General features: G+C 41.7%; 1 protein-coding gene across 1 annotated transcript in view; it reads left to right on the forward strand.

Annotated features, from left to right (window-relative positions):
- The window catches only part of STON1 (stonin 1), a 55,466-nt gene extending 41,217 nt beyond the window's left edge, over positions 1–14,249 (forward strand). Inside the window, exons 2-4 of the mRNA XM_061210431.1 lie at positions 1,262–3,223; positions 10,497–10,699; positions 13,261–14,249. Coding sequence (XP_061066414.1) covers positions 1,309–3,223; positions 10,497–10,699; positions 13,261–13,335 — 2,193 coding nt within the window. The 5' untranslated portion in view covers positions 1,262–1,308 and the 3' untranslated portion in view covers positions 13,336–14,249. The remainder of the gene's footprint in view (positions 1–1,261; positions 3,224–10,496; positions 10,700–13,260) is intronic.
- The last annotated feature ends 309 nt before the right edge of the window (positions 14,250–14,558 follow it).

Below are 14,558 nucleotides of genomic sequence, written 5' to 3' on the forward strand. Positions count from 1 at the left end.
TTCTTCTGCCTCTGTTATTCTGCTAGTGATTGCTTCTAGTGTAGTTTTCATTTCAGTTATTGTATTGTTCATCTCTGTGTGTTTGTTCTTTAATTCTTCTAGGTCTTTGTTAAACATTTCTTGCATCTTCTTGATCTTTGCCTCCATTCTTTTTCTGAGGTCCTGGATCATCTTCACTATCATTATTCTGAATTCTTTTTCTGGTAGGTTGCCTATCTCCACTTCATTTAATTGCTTTTCTGGGGTTTTATCTTGTTCCTTCATTTGGTACATAGCCCTCTGCCTTTTCATTTTGTCTGTCTTTCTGTGAATGTCGTTTTTGTTCCACAGGCTGAAGGATTGTGGTTCTTCTTGCTTCTGCTGTCTGCCCTCTCTGTATTAAGATATTTTCTAATTTCCTTTTTGGTTTCTTCTTTGACCCATTGGTTGTTGAAGAGTGTATTGCTTAATTTCCACATGCTTGTGAATTTTCCAGTTTTTTTCTGCTCCTGATTTCCAGTTTCATTCTATTGTGGTTGGAAAAGATACTTGATATGATTTCAGTCTTCTTAAATTTTTGATACTTTTTTTGTAAACTAACATATGATCTATCCTGAAGAATGTTATGCATGTGCTTGAGAAGAATGTATTCTGATGCTGTTGTGTGGAATATTTTGTATATGTCTGGTAGGTTCATTTGATCTATAATGTTGTAAAAGTCCTCTGTTTCCTTATTGATCTTCCATCTGGATGTCCTATCCATTATTGAAATTGGGGTATTGAAATCTCCTACTAGTATTGTGTTGCTATCTTTTTCTCTGTTCAGTTTTTTAATGTTTGCTTCATATATTTGGGTGCTCTGATACTCATAATTGTTATATCTTGCTGATGAGTTGACCCTTTTTTTATTATATAATGCCCTTTTTTGTCTCTTGTGACAGTTTTTGACTTAAAGTCTATTTTGTCCTGTATTAGCATGGCTACCCCTGCTCTCTTTTGGTTTCTATTTGTATAGAATATCTTTTTCCATCTTTTCACATTCAGTCTATGTGTGTCCTTAAATCTAAAATGGGTCTCTTATAACCAGCATATGGTTAGATCTTGTTTTTGTAATCCATTCAGCCATCAAAAGTGTTACAGTTTTTAAGCATTTCTTTAAACTCAGTTAATTTATAAATCTGGATACTTTTAAATCCAAGTGTTTCTCAGAACAAATGACCTCTAGTAACTTGAATTTTTCCCCCTCATTTTATATTCTTATTTTCTCTTTCTCCTTTAACAGAGACAACATATCTGATTCATTGGCAAGACCACAATCTGATCCCAAAGATGTGCTCCACAAACCCAGGCAATTGGGTCACATTTGATGATGACCCTGCTTTTCAGTCTTCTCAAAAGTCAAAGAATTTCCCTCTGGAGAATCAAGGCATTTGTAGGCCAAATGGACTTAAACTGAACCTTTCTGGTACTAAGGAATTTCCCAGTGGATATTCCTCCACCAGCAGTACCCCTCTCTCCTCTCCAATCATAGACTTTTATTTCAGTCCAGGACCTCCAAGTAACTCTCCTCTTTCTACACCTACCAAAGACTTCCCAGGTTTTCCTGGCATCCCCAAGGCAGGGACTCATGTGCTTTATCCTATTCCAGAATCATCTTCAAACAGTCCACTTATACCTGGAGCAGGATCTTCCTTATTGCCTACTAAACCAACCTGTTTATCCCATGCTTCCTTACTCAGTGACCACTCATGTATACATCCAGCTCCCAAAATGGGTCTTCCAGATGAAATGAGCCCTCACCAGGCTGAAGGCCTAGGGTTCCAAAGTGATACTCCCCAGTTTCAGTATTTTCAGGAGGACTGTGCCTTTTCAAGTCCATTTTGGAAAGATGAAGGCAGTGCTTCCCAGCTCACCTTTGACCCTCCAGGAAGCAGAAAGATGGTCCCATCAAGAGACAAAGAGATGCCTATTGATCAAAAAGGCTTAAATCAATGTTCACTCAACTACATCTGTGAGAAACTTGAACATCTCCAATCAGCTGAGAACCAAGACTCATTTGGAAATTTGTCTACGCAGTATCTGTATGCTGAAGATGCTGCCTCTTCCTTTGTCCCCCACATGCTCTTCAGGAGTCAGCCAAAAGCCGGATGGTCTTTCATGTTGAGAATTCCTGAGAAGAAGAACATGATGTCTTCCCGTCAGTGGGGGCCAATTTTTCTAAAAGTCTTACCTGGAGGAATTTTGCAAATGTATTATGAGAAGGGGTTAGAAAAACCATTTAAAGAGTTACAGCTCAATCCATACTGCAGGCTTTCTGAACCCAAAGTTGAGAACTTTAGTGTGACAGGAAAAATCCATACTGTGAAGATTGAACATGTGTCTTACACAGAAAAAAGGAAATACCATTCTAAGACAGAAGTAGTTCACGAACCAGACATAGAACAAATGCTGAAGTTGGGATCCACAGAGTACCATGACTTCCTTGACTTTCTGACCAGTGTGGAGGAGGAGCTGATGAAGCTGCCAGCTGTTTCAAAACCAAAGAAGAACTATGAGGAACAAGAAATTTTCCTTGAAATTGTGGACAACTTTTGGGGTAAAATCACTAAAGAAGAAGGAAAATTGGTTGAAAGTGCTGTGATAACTCAAATCTGTTGCCTCTGCTTTGTGAATGGGAACACAGAATGCTTTTTAACCTTGAATGACCTTGAGCTGCAGAAACGAAATGAATGCTATTTTGAAAAAGACCCAGAAAAGAAGGGGATTGATATTCTTGACTATCATTTTCATAAGTGTGTGAAAGCACAAGAATTTGAGCAATCAAGAATCATTAAGTTTGTACCTCTGGATGCCTGCCGGTTTGAGCTGATGCGTTTCAAGACTTTGTATAGCGGGGAAGATCTTCCCTTTTCCCTGAAGTCTGTAGTGGTTGTCCAGGGGGCGTATGTGGAGCTTCAGGCCTTTGTCAACATGGCCCCGTTGGTCCAGAGACCATCCTTGAGGTCCTGTGACAACATAATGATACACTTTCCTGTTCCATCGCAGTGGATCAAGGCCCTCTGGACCATGAACCTCCAGAGGCAGAAGTCCCTGAAAGCCAAAATGAACCGCCGGGCGTGTCTGGGGAGTTTACATGAACCTGAATCTGAACCTGTCATACAGGTCACTGTGGGGTCAGCAAAATATGAGAGTGCCTACCGGGCCGTCGTATGGAAGATAGACCGGCTTCCTGATAAAAATTCAAGTAAATATTCAACACGCCAAGCTGATTTTCATGTGAAGTCACTTAAATGTTTTCACTCTCCTCCTTGGGTTGAAACCAGGCTGAGGCAGATGGGGTAAAGTCAGTCAGCTGAGGCCATGCTTACATCGCTGGGTGGGAGATGGAACATTTAGTCAAACAGCTGGTTTATTTTGTCCCCTTATGCCTATTTCTACCAGATAAGTTTAGCCTAAAATTTTTTTAAGATATCATAAGAAATACCATCTGAGGCTAGGATTTTATTATGGATGGCGGTACCAAGGGAAAATTTCTAGTTGGACCTCTTGACATCAACCGTCAGCCTCAAATATTAAAATTATTGTTCATATAGCTTAGATTCCCTAACTGACCTTTTAAGATCTGTCATCCTTGAATATACCTGAACTTTTTTGTATTCTCAGCCAGTACCACTTCCTCCTTAGGTTTTGTTCCCTGCTTCTTGAAATAAGACTACCTTTCATTTTTACCCAAGTTAATTTCTTTTGCTGAATTGACCAATTTGACCATCTTGACAAGTTGTTTTAATTTTAATTAAGCATTAAAATTCAGTTACTTTTTTTTATTTTGCAAAGCAAACAATGAATCTAGAAGTTTAGAACTTTGAAGAGACAGCCCTAGCACTGCATTTATTTTTATTTTTATTTTTTTTGCATTTATTTTAAAGTAGTAAGTTAGTAGTGGGTGTAACATAATAAAGCAAAAAAACAAAATTTGAAATTAGGGCTGCTGCCTGTTTTAGTTCAGTTATTTCTGGCAGAACACTGGGCTATGGAGCTAAGTTGGGGGCAGATTTGGGGCATCTGAGTTGATGCATTCATCATTTAGGCAAACCTTTATTGAGCACTTACTGTATTCCAAGTGCCACATCAGATGCTGGGGCTAAAGAGAAGTAAGATTGATCCCTGTTTCCAAATAGCTCACAGCTGGTCTAATCCTTCAGGAGAATTTAATTACATCCTAGGGCCCTCCACGCTGTGGACTGCAGAGGAAGCATTTTTATTCAGGGTGGACCTACAGCAGTGTTTCTCAAAACTGGCCGTCAGAATAGCCTGAGAGCTTTTAAATAAGCTTGATGTTCAAGCTCTACTCTATGCCAATTAAATCAGAATCTCTGGGGGAGGGCCCCAGGCACCCATATGTTTTGAGAGCTCCCCAGGTGAACCTAATGTATGACCCAGGTTGAGGGAAACTGCTCTGCAGGTCTCGTGATGTTTTGGGGCAGGAAGAGCTAGCCCCAGACTACAGTGGACCTAAGGGGCAGCATGCCACCTTGTCTGTGCCCTGCAATTTTCTGGCTTAACATCTGTCGACTGATTGTATCTTGAGCTACAGACAGGGCCCAGCAGGTGAGAGACACAGCTGGCAGCTAAGGAGTCCTAGGCCCCTGTGCTGAAGGGAAGCCCCCATTCAGTAGCCTTTCCTGACACTCCCTGCTTTTCTCCATTCATGCCAAATTCCCCTCCACAGTGTTCTCCTGACTCACGGTAGTTGGTGGTTACCTTCTAGTTCCAAGGAACAGCCAGGAGAGCCCAGGCCCAGGGCGGGGAGAGGCAGTGATAGGATAGCGTGGTCACAGGCGTGACTTCTAACGGCACCTCCTGGTCAACTCTAGCATGATGGGAATATCTTCCAGGATATCATCCACAGCGGTAATGCTTCCTGCCTTCTTGATAACGTTGCTGGAGGAGCAAGTTCAAACCAGTCTCAGATTATCTCCCCCCAGGAAAACAGATTTTGAGGTTTTGAGTGTGTGGTTCCAAGGGATCTATTCTCAAAGTTATTTGTGCTACTTTTAGGTGAGAGACGTTATAAAAATCAGAATATTGTTGCCTTTCATTTTGCTGAACACAAAGGGAAAGGGGGAGGCAGGCTGGAACGCGAACTGTAACCTCCTTGGTCCCCAGATGTCCTCTGAGGTCTGGGTGATAACCTGACTCCTGTTCTGGGCCCAGAACAAAAGGTCAGATGCACCTTTTGCATGGATTTGCAGCAATGCTTATGCCTCTGAGAGAGGAGCACAGAGGGCTCAGCCTGCTGGCTTGTCCAGCTGGGGTCAGAGGGCCAGGGGGACAGGTTCGCAAGGAGCCCACTCCAGCTCTACCTCGGAGCAGGCACTCCAGCTAGACCCTCCGGGGCAACCACACTTTTTTTTTTTATTTTCAAACTGAGAACCCATACCAATCCTTCTTTTCTAATTTTGGAAGGAGAACAACATACAAAGCTTCTTGTGAAAATAATCCTGTTCATAACAGTGCATTTTCTCAGAATTAATGGTAGAGTTAATTGATTCAGTCAACAAGAATTTAGTAAGAGGGCTCACTCATTCACACGTCCATTCCACAAACACCCACTGAATTTCCTCTAGGTACAGGCTCCGTGCTGGGTGCTTGGGGGATACAGATGCAAACATGATCCCTGCTGTCTGGAAACATAAGTCTAGTAGGCGAGGCAGACGCAGAAGCAACTATCCAAATGAGCTGTGGAAATCTGCTCTCTCCTATTCTGGAACGTGTACAGATGTTATCTAATAGGGGTCCCAGAGAAAGGAGTCCTCAACTGCAGGGGGCAGTAGGGAAGGCTCTGCTGGAGAGGTGATGCTTCAGCTTGGCCTGTGAGAATCAGTGGGACTCCATCAAGGATAGAAACAGCAGAAACACAGGCGTGTCAATGGGGGATCTTACCTGAGTTATGGGACCGAGGGGATAGTTGGAAAAGAAACCAGCCTGCCAAGAGGGTCGTGAGCCATGCTGTGGGGTGTGGAGTTTGTCAGCAGGGCCTCCGGAATGTTTTCAGGCATGACTGTGACAGAATCCTACCTTGTTTTAGAAAGTCAGGCGTACGTTGCAGAGGAAAGATTCAGGAGTAGATTATAGTACAGGGAGGCTGGTAGGAGGGGAGAGAGGCTGAGCAAGGTGGAGGGCAGTGGGAGCACTGAGACAGAGGTGAGCGGTGGGTGAGTGAATTCAGAAGAGGTGACCCCGAGACAGTGACAGATGGTCTGTGGGCCTGGGGGAAAGGGAGGGGCTGGGAGCAGGTCTGGGTGGGCGATGGTGCCATTAGCTGAGATAACCTCTCCTCACTCCTTTTAAAATCTGTTTCCCAGCCCTGGCTGCATGTTAGAGTCCTTAAAATCGTTAGAGCTTTAATATTTAAAATACCCATATTTAGGCATCATCCCTACCAATCAGACTCCGGGGGTGAGGCCCAGCTATTGGTGCTTGTAAGAGGCTCTCCCATGAAGCTGGCCTCGTACCTCTGCTGGGAGACCTGTCACGGCCTCCTAGGCATCATTCCTCCCTGCTCTGTGTATCCCTGTGTCTTCTAGAGCCCTGTTATTGCCCTCCCATCCATATTTACCAACAGTTGAGCTCACTGAGAACAATTCGAAGAGTGTGCATTCCCAGAGAGGCTGGCTGGACTTGGTCTTGGCCTTTGGGAATTCTTGTGGAAGACTGTCATAGCACCAGGCTCACACAGAATGGCATTTTACAAGCATTCCAGACAATTACATGGTGAGAATTCACTGACCAAATTCTTTGGGATCAAAGCTGCTTTGTTCAAATCAGGTCTGTGCACCAAGAGGAGGCCCGGGAAAAGGCAGTGAGGCTGTGTCTGGAGTCTGGGGAGGCAGGGGGAAGCTCTGAGCCAGGCTGGGGCCCAGACACTTCTGGGATCACGTGGCCCCGTCACCGAGGCTTCTCCACGATAGGGGTGGGGGGAGGATAATGCAAAGAGTAAGAGGCTGCCTGGCATTTTGCTTCTTGAGAAGAAGCACAGAAAGAGTAAGGTTGGGGCAGAGCGGAAATCTTTATCCTAAGGCAGTGCTTCTCAAACTTTTGTGTGCATATGAATCACCTTGTTAAAATATGGACTCTGAATCAGCAGGTGGGGCTCCCCCGTACTGTGTCACCCACACGTGCTCCGGTGATGCCAGCGCGGCTGGCCACGGACCTCACGTAGAGGAGCAAGGACTTAGAGTATCTCGATGTTTCTATATGATTTTAAAATCACGGGTATTTAGAGAACAGAGGATTTTAAAAGAGGGTCTTTAACACGTTACCCTTTCAAGCTAGTTTCTGAAAAACCTGTTAGAAAAAAAATTTTTTTTAAAAAGGAAACTAAAAAAATATATGAAGTATATGTACTAATTAAAAAAAATTTTTTTATGCCCCTTTCCTAGGGATTTGTGAGATCGGAATTGAATTTTCCTATTGGTGAAATAACTTATATGTGATTTCAGGGGAGGTGGGAAGGGATGCTGGCTCCTTAAATGTCTCTTCTACCAGCACGTCAATGCTTAATATTCCTTTAACAGTGGGTGAGCCTTTCGTTTTACAACAAAGGTTGGCCCCAGATAGTTCATTCAGGCTGAGGTGTGAATGACAACAGAGGACAGTTTCTTGTGCACAGATTTTGCTGGGGGTGGGAAAGAGGAGGAGGAGGAGGAGGGGAGGGAGGAGGAGGAAAATGAGGGGGGGAGGAGGAGGAAGGGAAGGTGGTGGAAAAGGAAGGGGAGGGGGAGAGAGGAAAAGGGAGGAAGGAGAGGGACGAGAGAATGAGGACATTTGAAAACACCGATTAGCCATAGAGGGTACATATGGTAGCGTAGAATTAGAGAAGTGAGCATGGTGGAGGGTCAATTAACAAATGTATCTATCTCCACTTTCCCAATTTTACCAATTTTTAAATATGACTCGCCTTTACTTTTTTCTTTGCACTCTCTTCACATTGGTTGTTCTCTCCTCCTCCGCTACTTGTGTCATCCTTCTACCATTCATTCCCTCCAGCTCTCACCAATTCAGTTTCAGATGTGAAATATTTTGGTGCAAGAGGGAGCCGGTGTCTACTAGACCTAAATAGATTTCGTGATTGCATTCCTGGTCCTTAGAAAGTGATGAGGGACTAATTACCGAAGCCCGAGAGTGCCCCCTGGTGGTCAGTACTGAGATAAAGAACATGATTTTCCTCTATCTTTTATTCATTCACTTGTAAATTCCACAAATAGCCTTTGAGCCCCAAATGTGCCAGGCTTGTGCTAAGGACGGACATGATACTTCTCTTCATGGATATCAAAGTCCAAAGGGAGTGTGAGTTATTGAACGTTGTAGAGTATTTAGAGTTTTAAAAGCCAGGAAAAATATGCCAGAAAACTTGAAAGGAAAAACGTTCTTCTTTTACCAGTTTTTTAGAAAAGTGGGTAGAAAGGTTTTGTTTCTAAACCTATTTTTGGAGTACTAGGTCTTCAGCTTGGGTGATTTTCATTGCAAAAGTTCCAAAAGAGTTTTTCTTTAAAATGTGCATATCAATATTCACATCTAATATCAATTAGATCATCTGCAATATCATTTTCAGCTCTAAAAGTGTAGAATTCATGGTGCTTTCATTAGCAAAATTATGGTAATTAAATAACAATACTGAATTTATAATTGAATAGCACTGTGCACTTCTATCTATACCACTACAGTATACCACGTCCCTAGAGCGCTTATGTGTGCCAACTAGCTTAATCCTCACAGCAATCCCATAAGGTTTGTGTTGTTATCATCATCATCACCCCCGTTTTCAGATGGGGAAACTGAGGCTCAGAGAGATCAAATAACTTGCCAAGGGTCACCCACCTTTTAAGTAGCAGAGCTGGGATCTGACCCTGGGCCATCTGAGTCCAGTGTTTATGTGCTTAACCACTATGCCGTAAAGGACTGAAGAGTGCCTGAATTAAGTTTAAATAAACTTAGGTATCCTACAGACAGAAGGCCAGAAAGGCTAATGGATTGTGGAATCTCCCCTGGCTTTGTGTGTGTGTGAATAAAGTTATCACTTGCCTGCAGTGATCTGGGTAGCTTAGAGCACCTCTGAGGCCGCTGTTGTCCTCCCCTACAAGTGAGAGGAAACGCTAATGAGCATCTGTTGGTTAATTGATGGATGAGTTCTCAAGTCCTTTTACAGCCTTAGAATTCTATTAGTCTCTCTACAAGAAACAGGTTGTAAGGAATGAAAGGCAATTTATCTTTTAAGAATTAAGTGAAATCCTTTAAACTCTTGTTTTTGTGCCTAAAGCTATATTCTGATGGAAATGTTCTTTCTTGAGTCGTGTCAGTGGTGTAGTAATTTAATCTGGCTTTTGACATTATTGTCATCTCATACATTTAATTTAAGTAAAGATAGCTGCATGGGATATGTAGATGCTGTGGACTAAGGCAACAGAATCATGGAACATTTATAGAGTTACTACAGTGTTTACATTGAAAATATTTTTTACTCCATTGTAACCCACACACATAAACACACACACACAGTACCTGACCCCTCTTAAAGCTTTTGTGTATATCTGATATCCCTAGGTCTGGCACAGAGCCTGGCTTGGCATAGAGTAGATGCTCAATATATGGCAAAGTGAAGTGAAAACAGATATTTCATTGAAACATTGAAAGTATGCCCATATTTACACGGTACATTTGTGCCAGTCAAAGCTTTAAGGAGGGTGAGTGGGAATTAGTGTACTAAAAAATAATCCATTCTACTAAAAAAAGAATTCTTAGCCTAGAATATTTTCTGAAATGTAAAAAAATTCATTAAGTTTAACTTTTTAAAAAAATCATAATTCTTTATAATGTGACCTAATTTAGGCTGAAATTTACCTTTGCATTATCTATCAATAAATAGAGTGGTAAGAAAATGAATAAATTAAGAATTATTGTAAGATCTTATTCAGTCTACTTAAGAGAAAGTTTTCTTTCTCTACAGATCTTATGCACATTATAGCCAAATAATGATGCTTAATATAAATATTACTCACCTTTTAATTTAAAAAACTTAGCATACTTTTATTATTCTGAATTAGAATCACCCAATAGAAGGCACTCACATATGAACTTGATATAATTCTAAATTTTTCTGATCGCTGTATTGTTGGTCATTGTTTTATTTGAATAATTAAATGAAATATTAAACTTTCTTTTTAAAGAAAGCAACAGCATACTTCTCATTGAAAACATTTTGGGAGTTAACATATATAACTATATAATGATGAAGTTGTACTTCATTTTAAAGCCAGTACTTAAAAAATGCAGGTAGACTTCCCTCCAGTTAGTGCAAAATTGTGAATTTTGATGGTATGTCATTTAATGGAATTCACACAACCATAGTGCTAATGGAAATGCTTATTAAAGAGAGGGATGCATGCCTCTTATGCTCAAGAGAAATGTTCAATGGCCGTTGAAATACTTTGACTGACCATTTGATTTTTTTCTTCAAGGTCCTGATCATCCCCATTGTTTGTCATACAAACTAGAACTTGGATCAGACCAAGAAATTCCCTCTGATTGGTATCCATTTGCTACTGTTCAGTTTGGGATTCTTGACACCTGTGCCTCAAGGACAGAGGTCAGGTCTCTGGGGGTGGAGAGTGATGTCCAGCCACAGAAACATGTTCATCAGCGAGCCTGCTACAACATCCAGGTACATCCCAAAGCCCTGGAGTTCAAGTTGGGGCTTCCGAAGCTTTGACCTGATTTGGCTTTAGATATTTGCTTTGCCCTCTTAAGTGACTGTGTGTGTGTATGTGTGTATTTGACCTAGAAAAGAGTGATGGTCACCAGTGAGCCTAATTCTTCCCCTCAGTTCTAGAGAACATTGGGAGCCTGAGGACACAGTGCTGGGTACTTAGCTCTCAATGAAAAACGGAGCATTAAAAATAAGTTCACATTTCAGAAGCATATTTATAATAAGGATTTTGTTAGAACAGCATTTCCCAAGATGTGTTCTATGGAACATATGTCCCATATAATGATCCAAGAAAAAAATAAGTTGGGGAACATCGTACACTAAATTAATGTTGAACAAAGGCTCTGAGAACTTCTGCAATAAAGAAACTTGTTAAACTTAACTCAGTTTCTCACAACTCATCAATTATGGAATCTTGTCTCCTGTAAAACACCTATCAATATCTTCTGGAATAGTATTCTGTGGAGCACTCTTTGGGAAATACTGAGTTACTCTATCACCACAATTTTAAACGTTCACCATCAGCTCATCTGCATTCTTGTGCCAGATGAATTAAAGAGTGACATACACTTGCACAAGTTTGTTCCTAAACTTGCTTTTCCTTCTCGTCTTCAGACTTAGATATAGAGATAACCTCTGCCACACATTTCCAATAGTATCTTTTTTTTAAAAATTAATTTATTTATTTTTGGCTGCATTGGGTCTTTGTTGCTGCGCGTGGGCTTTCTCTAGTTGCGGCGAGCGGGGGCTCCTCTTCGTTGCGGTGCGCAGGCTTCTCACTGCGGTGGCTTCTCTTGTTGCGGAGCACGGCCTCTAGGCCCGCAGGCTCAGTAGTTGTGGCTCGCGGGCTCTAGAGTGCAGGCTCAGTAGTTGTGGCGCACGGGCTTAGTTGCTCCGTGGCATGTGGGATCTTTCCCGGACCAGGGCTCGAACCCATGTCCCCTGCATGAGCAGGCAGATTCTTAACTACTGCGCCACAAGGGAAGTCCCCCATAGTATCTTGAAATGGTGTGATTATATAAGACATCATTAGCACCAACTGGTGGTTCTATAATATAGTAACCAAGTCTGGATTTTTCTTTATTTTGGACTATCTGTTCAGAAACCTGTATGTTTGGGTCCAGTGATTTTTATTCTATTGGTAAGATGAATGACGAATGGGTGCTGTTCTGTGCAGCCCCTTCAGAACTGAAGGACTTATTCCCTCGGCAGCTGGGAATTGCCCTGGATGAAGAAGGATGCCATGCTCCAGGTCACACCCCCTTCCTGGGGCAGCCTGTGTCCAGTAACTGGTGGATCAGGGGTCTAAAGACCCTTTTACCTCAAGTTGGAATAAGCCTGCAGGGCCTTGCTAGCTTCAGCCCTCCCTGGGGATGGGCTGAAGCCTTTACTGTGACTGTTTTGCGGCCCGACCTCTCCCTCTTCCTGTTCTGCCCCCTCCCCTCCTCGTCAGGTGTCCACCCCAGCAGCCCTCCCCAGTAAACTTTCTGCACACCAGTCTCCATCTCAGCATCTGCTTCTTGGGGAACCTGACCTGTAACACTAGGCATCTAAGTATTATGTGTGACTGAAATGTGTGTCAGGTGCACATGGAGATGTCATTTATACTGTTTGCTGTTCATGGGGTGTGCCAGTTTCACATAGTTGTAGAGGACCGCTCAAAATTATATACCAAAGTCTCTTTAGCTTTAATAGCATTGGTGGCAGTCAGTTTCAAAATGTTATCTTCCATTTAATAAGTATTTATTGAGCAATTTCAAAGTGCCAGCTGCTGCTGTAGATGCTGGGAACACGAAGGTGAACAAAAGACAACTCCCTGTCCTCATTAAAAAAAAAAAAAAAAAAAAAAAGACAACTCCCTGTCCTCATAAAGCCTACCTTCTAGTGGTGGAACAAAAAATAATTAGTAAACAAGCAAATAACATAATTTTAAGTAGTGACAAATTCTAAGAAGAGAGTAAAAGAGGGTCACAGGATAGAGAGGGATGGAGGGCTTCCTTATCTAGAGTGGTCCTGGAGGGCCTCTGTGAGGAGGTACCGTTTGAGGTGAGATGAAAAAGATGAGGGGCAGGCAGATGGTTTGGCCCAGCTGGTTTACTGTTGTAAACTAGTTTTAGTTAGAGAGATGATTTGGGGTGTGCTCTAAATCTCAGGTGGGCCAGAGGCTGGATATATGATACTCGGGGGCATCTTTGATCACATGTCTAGCCAGATTTGTAAATGTCTTATCAGTATATGTAGTCTGTATACATTTTATAAAACCTGTGTCTGACTTAGAAGAAAGTTTGTCCTCTTCAAGATGTGACCCTAGAAGGGAAGGATTTGGGAGACTCTGTTGTCCCAAAGGAGAGCAGTGTGCTTCACTTGGGAACGGGCATGACAGGGTAGACGGGCTGTGTTTGTGTCCAGAGGATGTGGTGGCTGCAGTCCTTGCCTCATTTACAAACGAGGACTGAAGCGATGTTATGCTGTGTTGCATTTGTTAATGCTGCCCCTGTTTTGCTTTTGCGTGACAGGTTGAAATAGAAAAGAAGTGGATTAAAATTGATGGAGAAGACCCAGATAAAGCTGGTGACTGCGTAACTCAGTAGGAGTAGCAAGAGTCAGTGATGACGACCCACTTTCCAAATATGGAATTCACAGAAACCACACCAAGTTCTGCTACTGTAGAGTGGAAATGACAGGTCCAGTGGTTACGTTTAGAGAAGTTTAGACCTGCAACCGAACCGTCTGTACTTTATGCTTTTGATATGTTTGTGCCCTGGGGGTGTGATCTAAACTGTGTCTATAATTTTCATGATGTTTTTGTTTCCTAGTGAAACTCAAAGGCGCTGTCATTGTGACCTGACAGCCACTTGGCCAAAGCATTTTTGATTTTTGATTACTTGGTGGCTGATTGTTTTGCCCTCTGGGTTACCTGGGGCCATATTTATTATCCTCCAGCCCCTACCTCTTCTTATTGAGCTAGCACTAGTACTAGAGGACGAGGCAATCAAAGGAGACATAAACCAAATTACTTAATTTTCCCTCTTGCTCTTCTCTGAAACGTGGCTAGTTGTAGGATGATGTTGAAACCACAGGCTAACATGGAGATGTGGGACTGTCTCTGACTCTGAATTATTTATCTTCCTGTCCTATTACCACACTGGTGAGTAACCATCAGCTGTATTTGGTACCTGTCTTTCACCCACGGTATCATTAGTTTCAAAATACATTTGTATTCTGGTGTGTGCTGCAAAGAAGCTAGTTCTGTTGATATACATATTTTAGTACAAGTCACTAAGACATATTGCCCTTTGCTTGGAGAGATTCCTTTCAAAATGGAATCCCAGTATTATTGGACACTAGTTAAAATATTTATGTATGTTAAAAATGAATTTTTAAAGTTCATGAATATTGTTTCCCAGAAGTGCAGACTCTAAGAATGTATTTTGATAAAGTATTTTTTTTTTTTGTAATTAACACAAGCTTCTCTTGAGTAGAAGTCTAAATCATATTACGATTATTTTATGTTAGTTCTGCTATCATGCTATTTATGCTAATTCTGCTTAATTTAGAGTAATTTTCTTTAAAAGATGAGCGAAGTGAAAGACACTAGATTATTTTATCTATGTTTCTAAGATGTGATATTTCCATTCTTCAAAGTCAGGTAAATGTTTGTTTTTTAATGAAAAGCCAATGGCATTAGCAGTTATAATTCTGTTTATAATTTCCTTTCAGTGTTCACAGTGAAAGGTCAGACTTTTAAATTTAGGAAATCTATATTCTAGGTATTTTTTTAGTCAGAAAAACATGTGGAAAAAACATGTGGTAT

This window comes from Eubalaena glacialis, chromosome 14 (assembly GCF_028564815.1).
Source record: "Eubalaena glacialis isolate mEubGla1 chromosome 14, mEubGla1.1.hap2.+ XY, whole genome shotgun sequence".
Classification (NCBI taxonomy): domain Eukaryota; kingdom Metazoa; phylum Chordata; class Mammalia; order Artiodactyla; family Balaenidae; genus Eubalaena; species Eubalaena glacialis.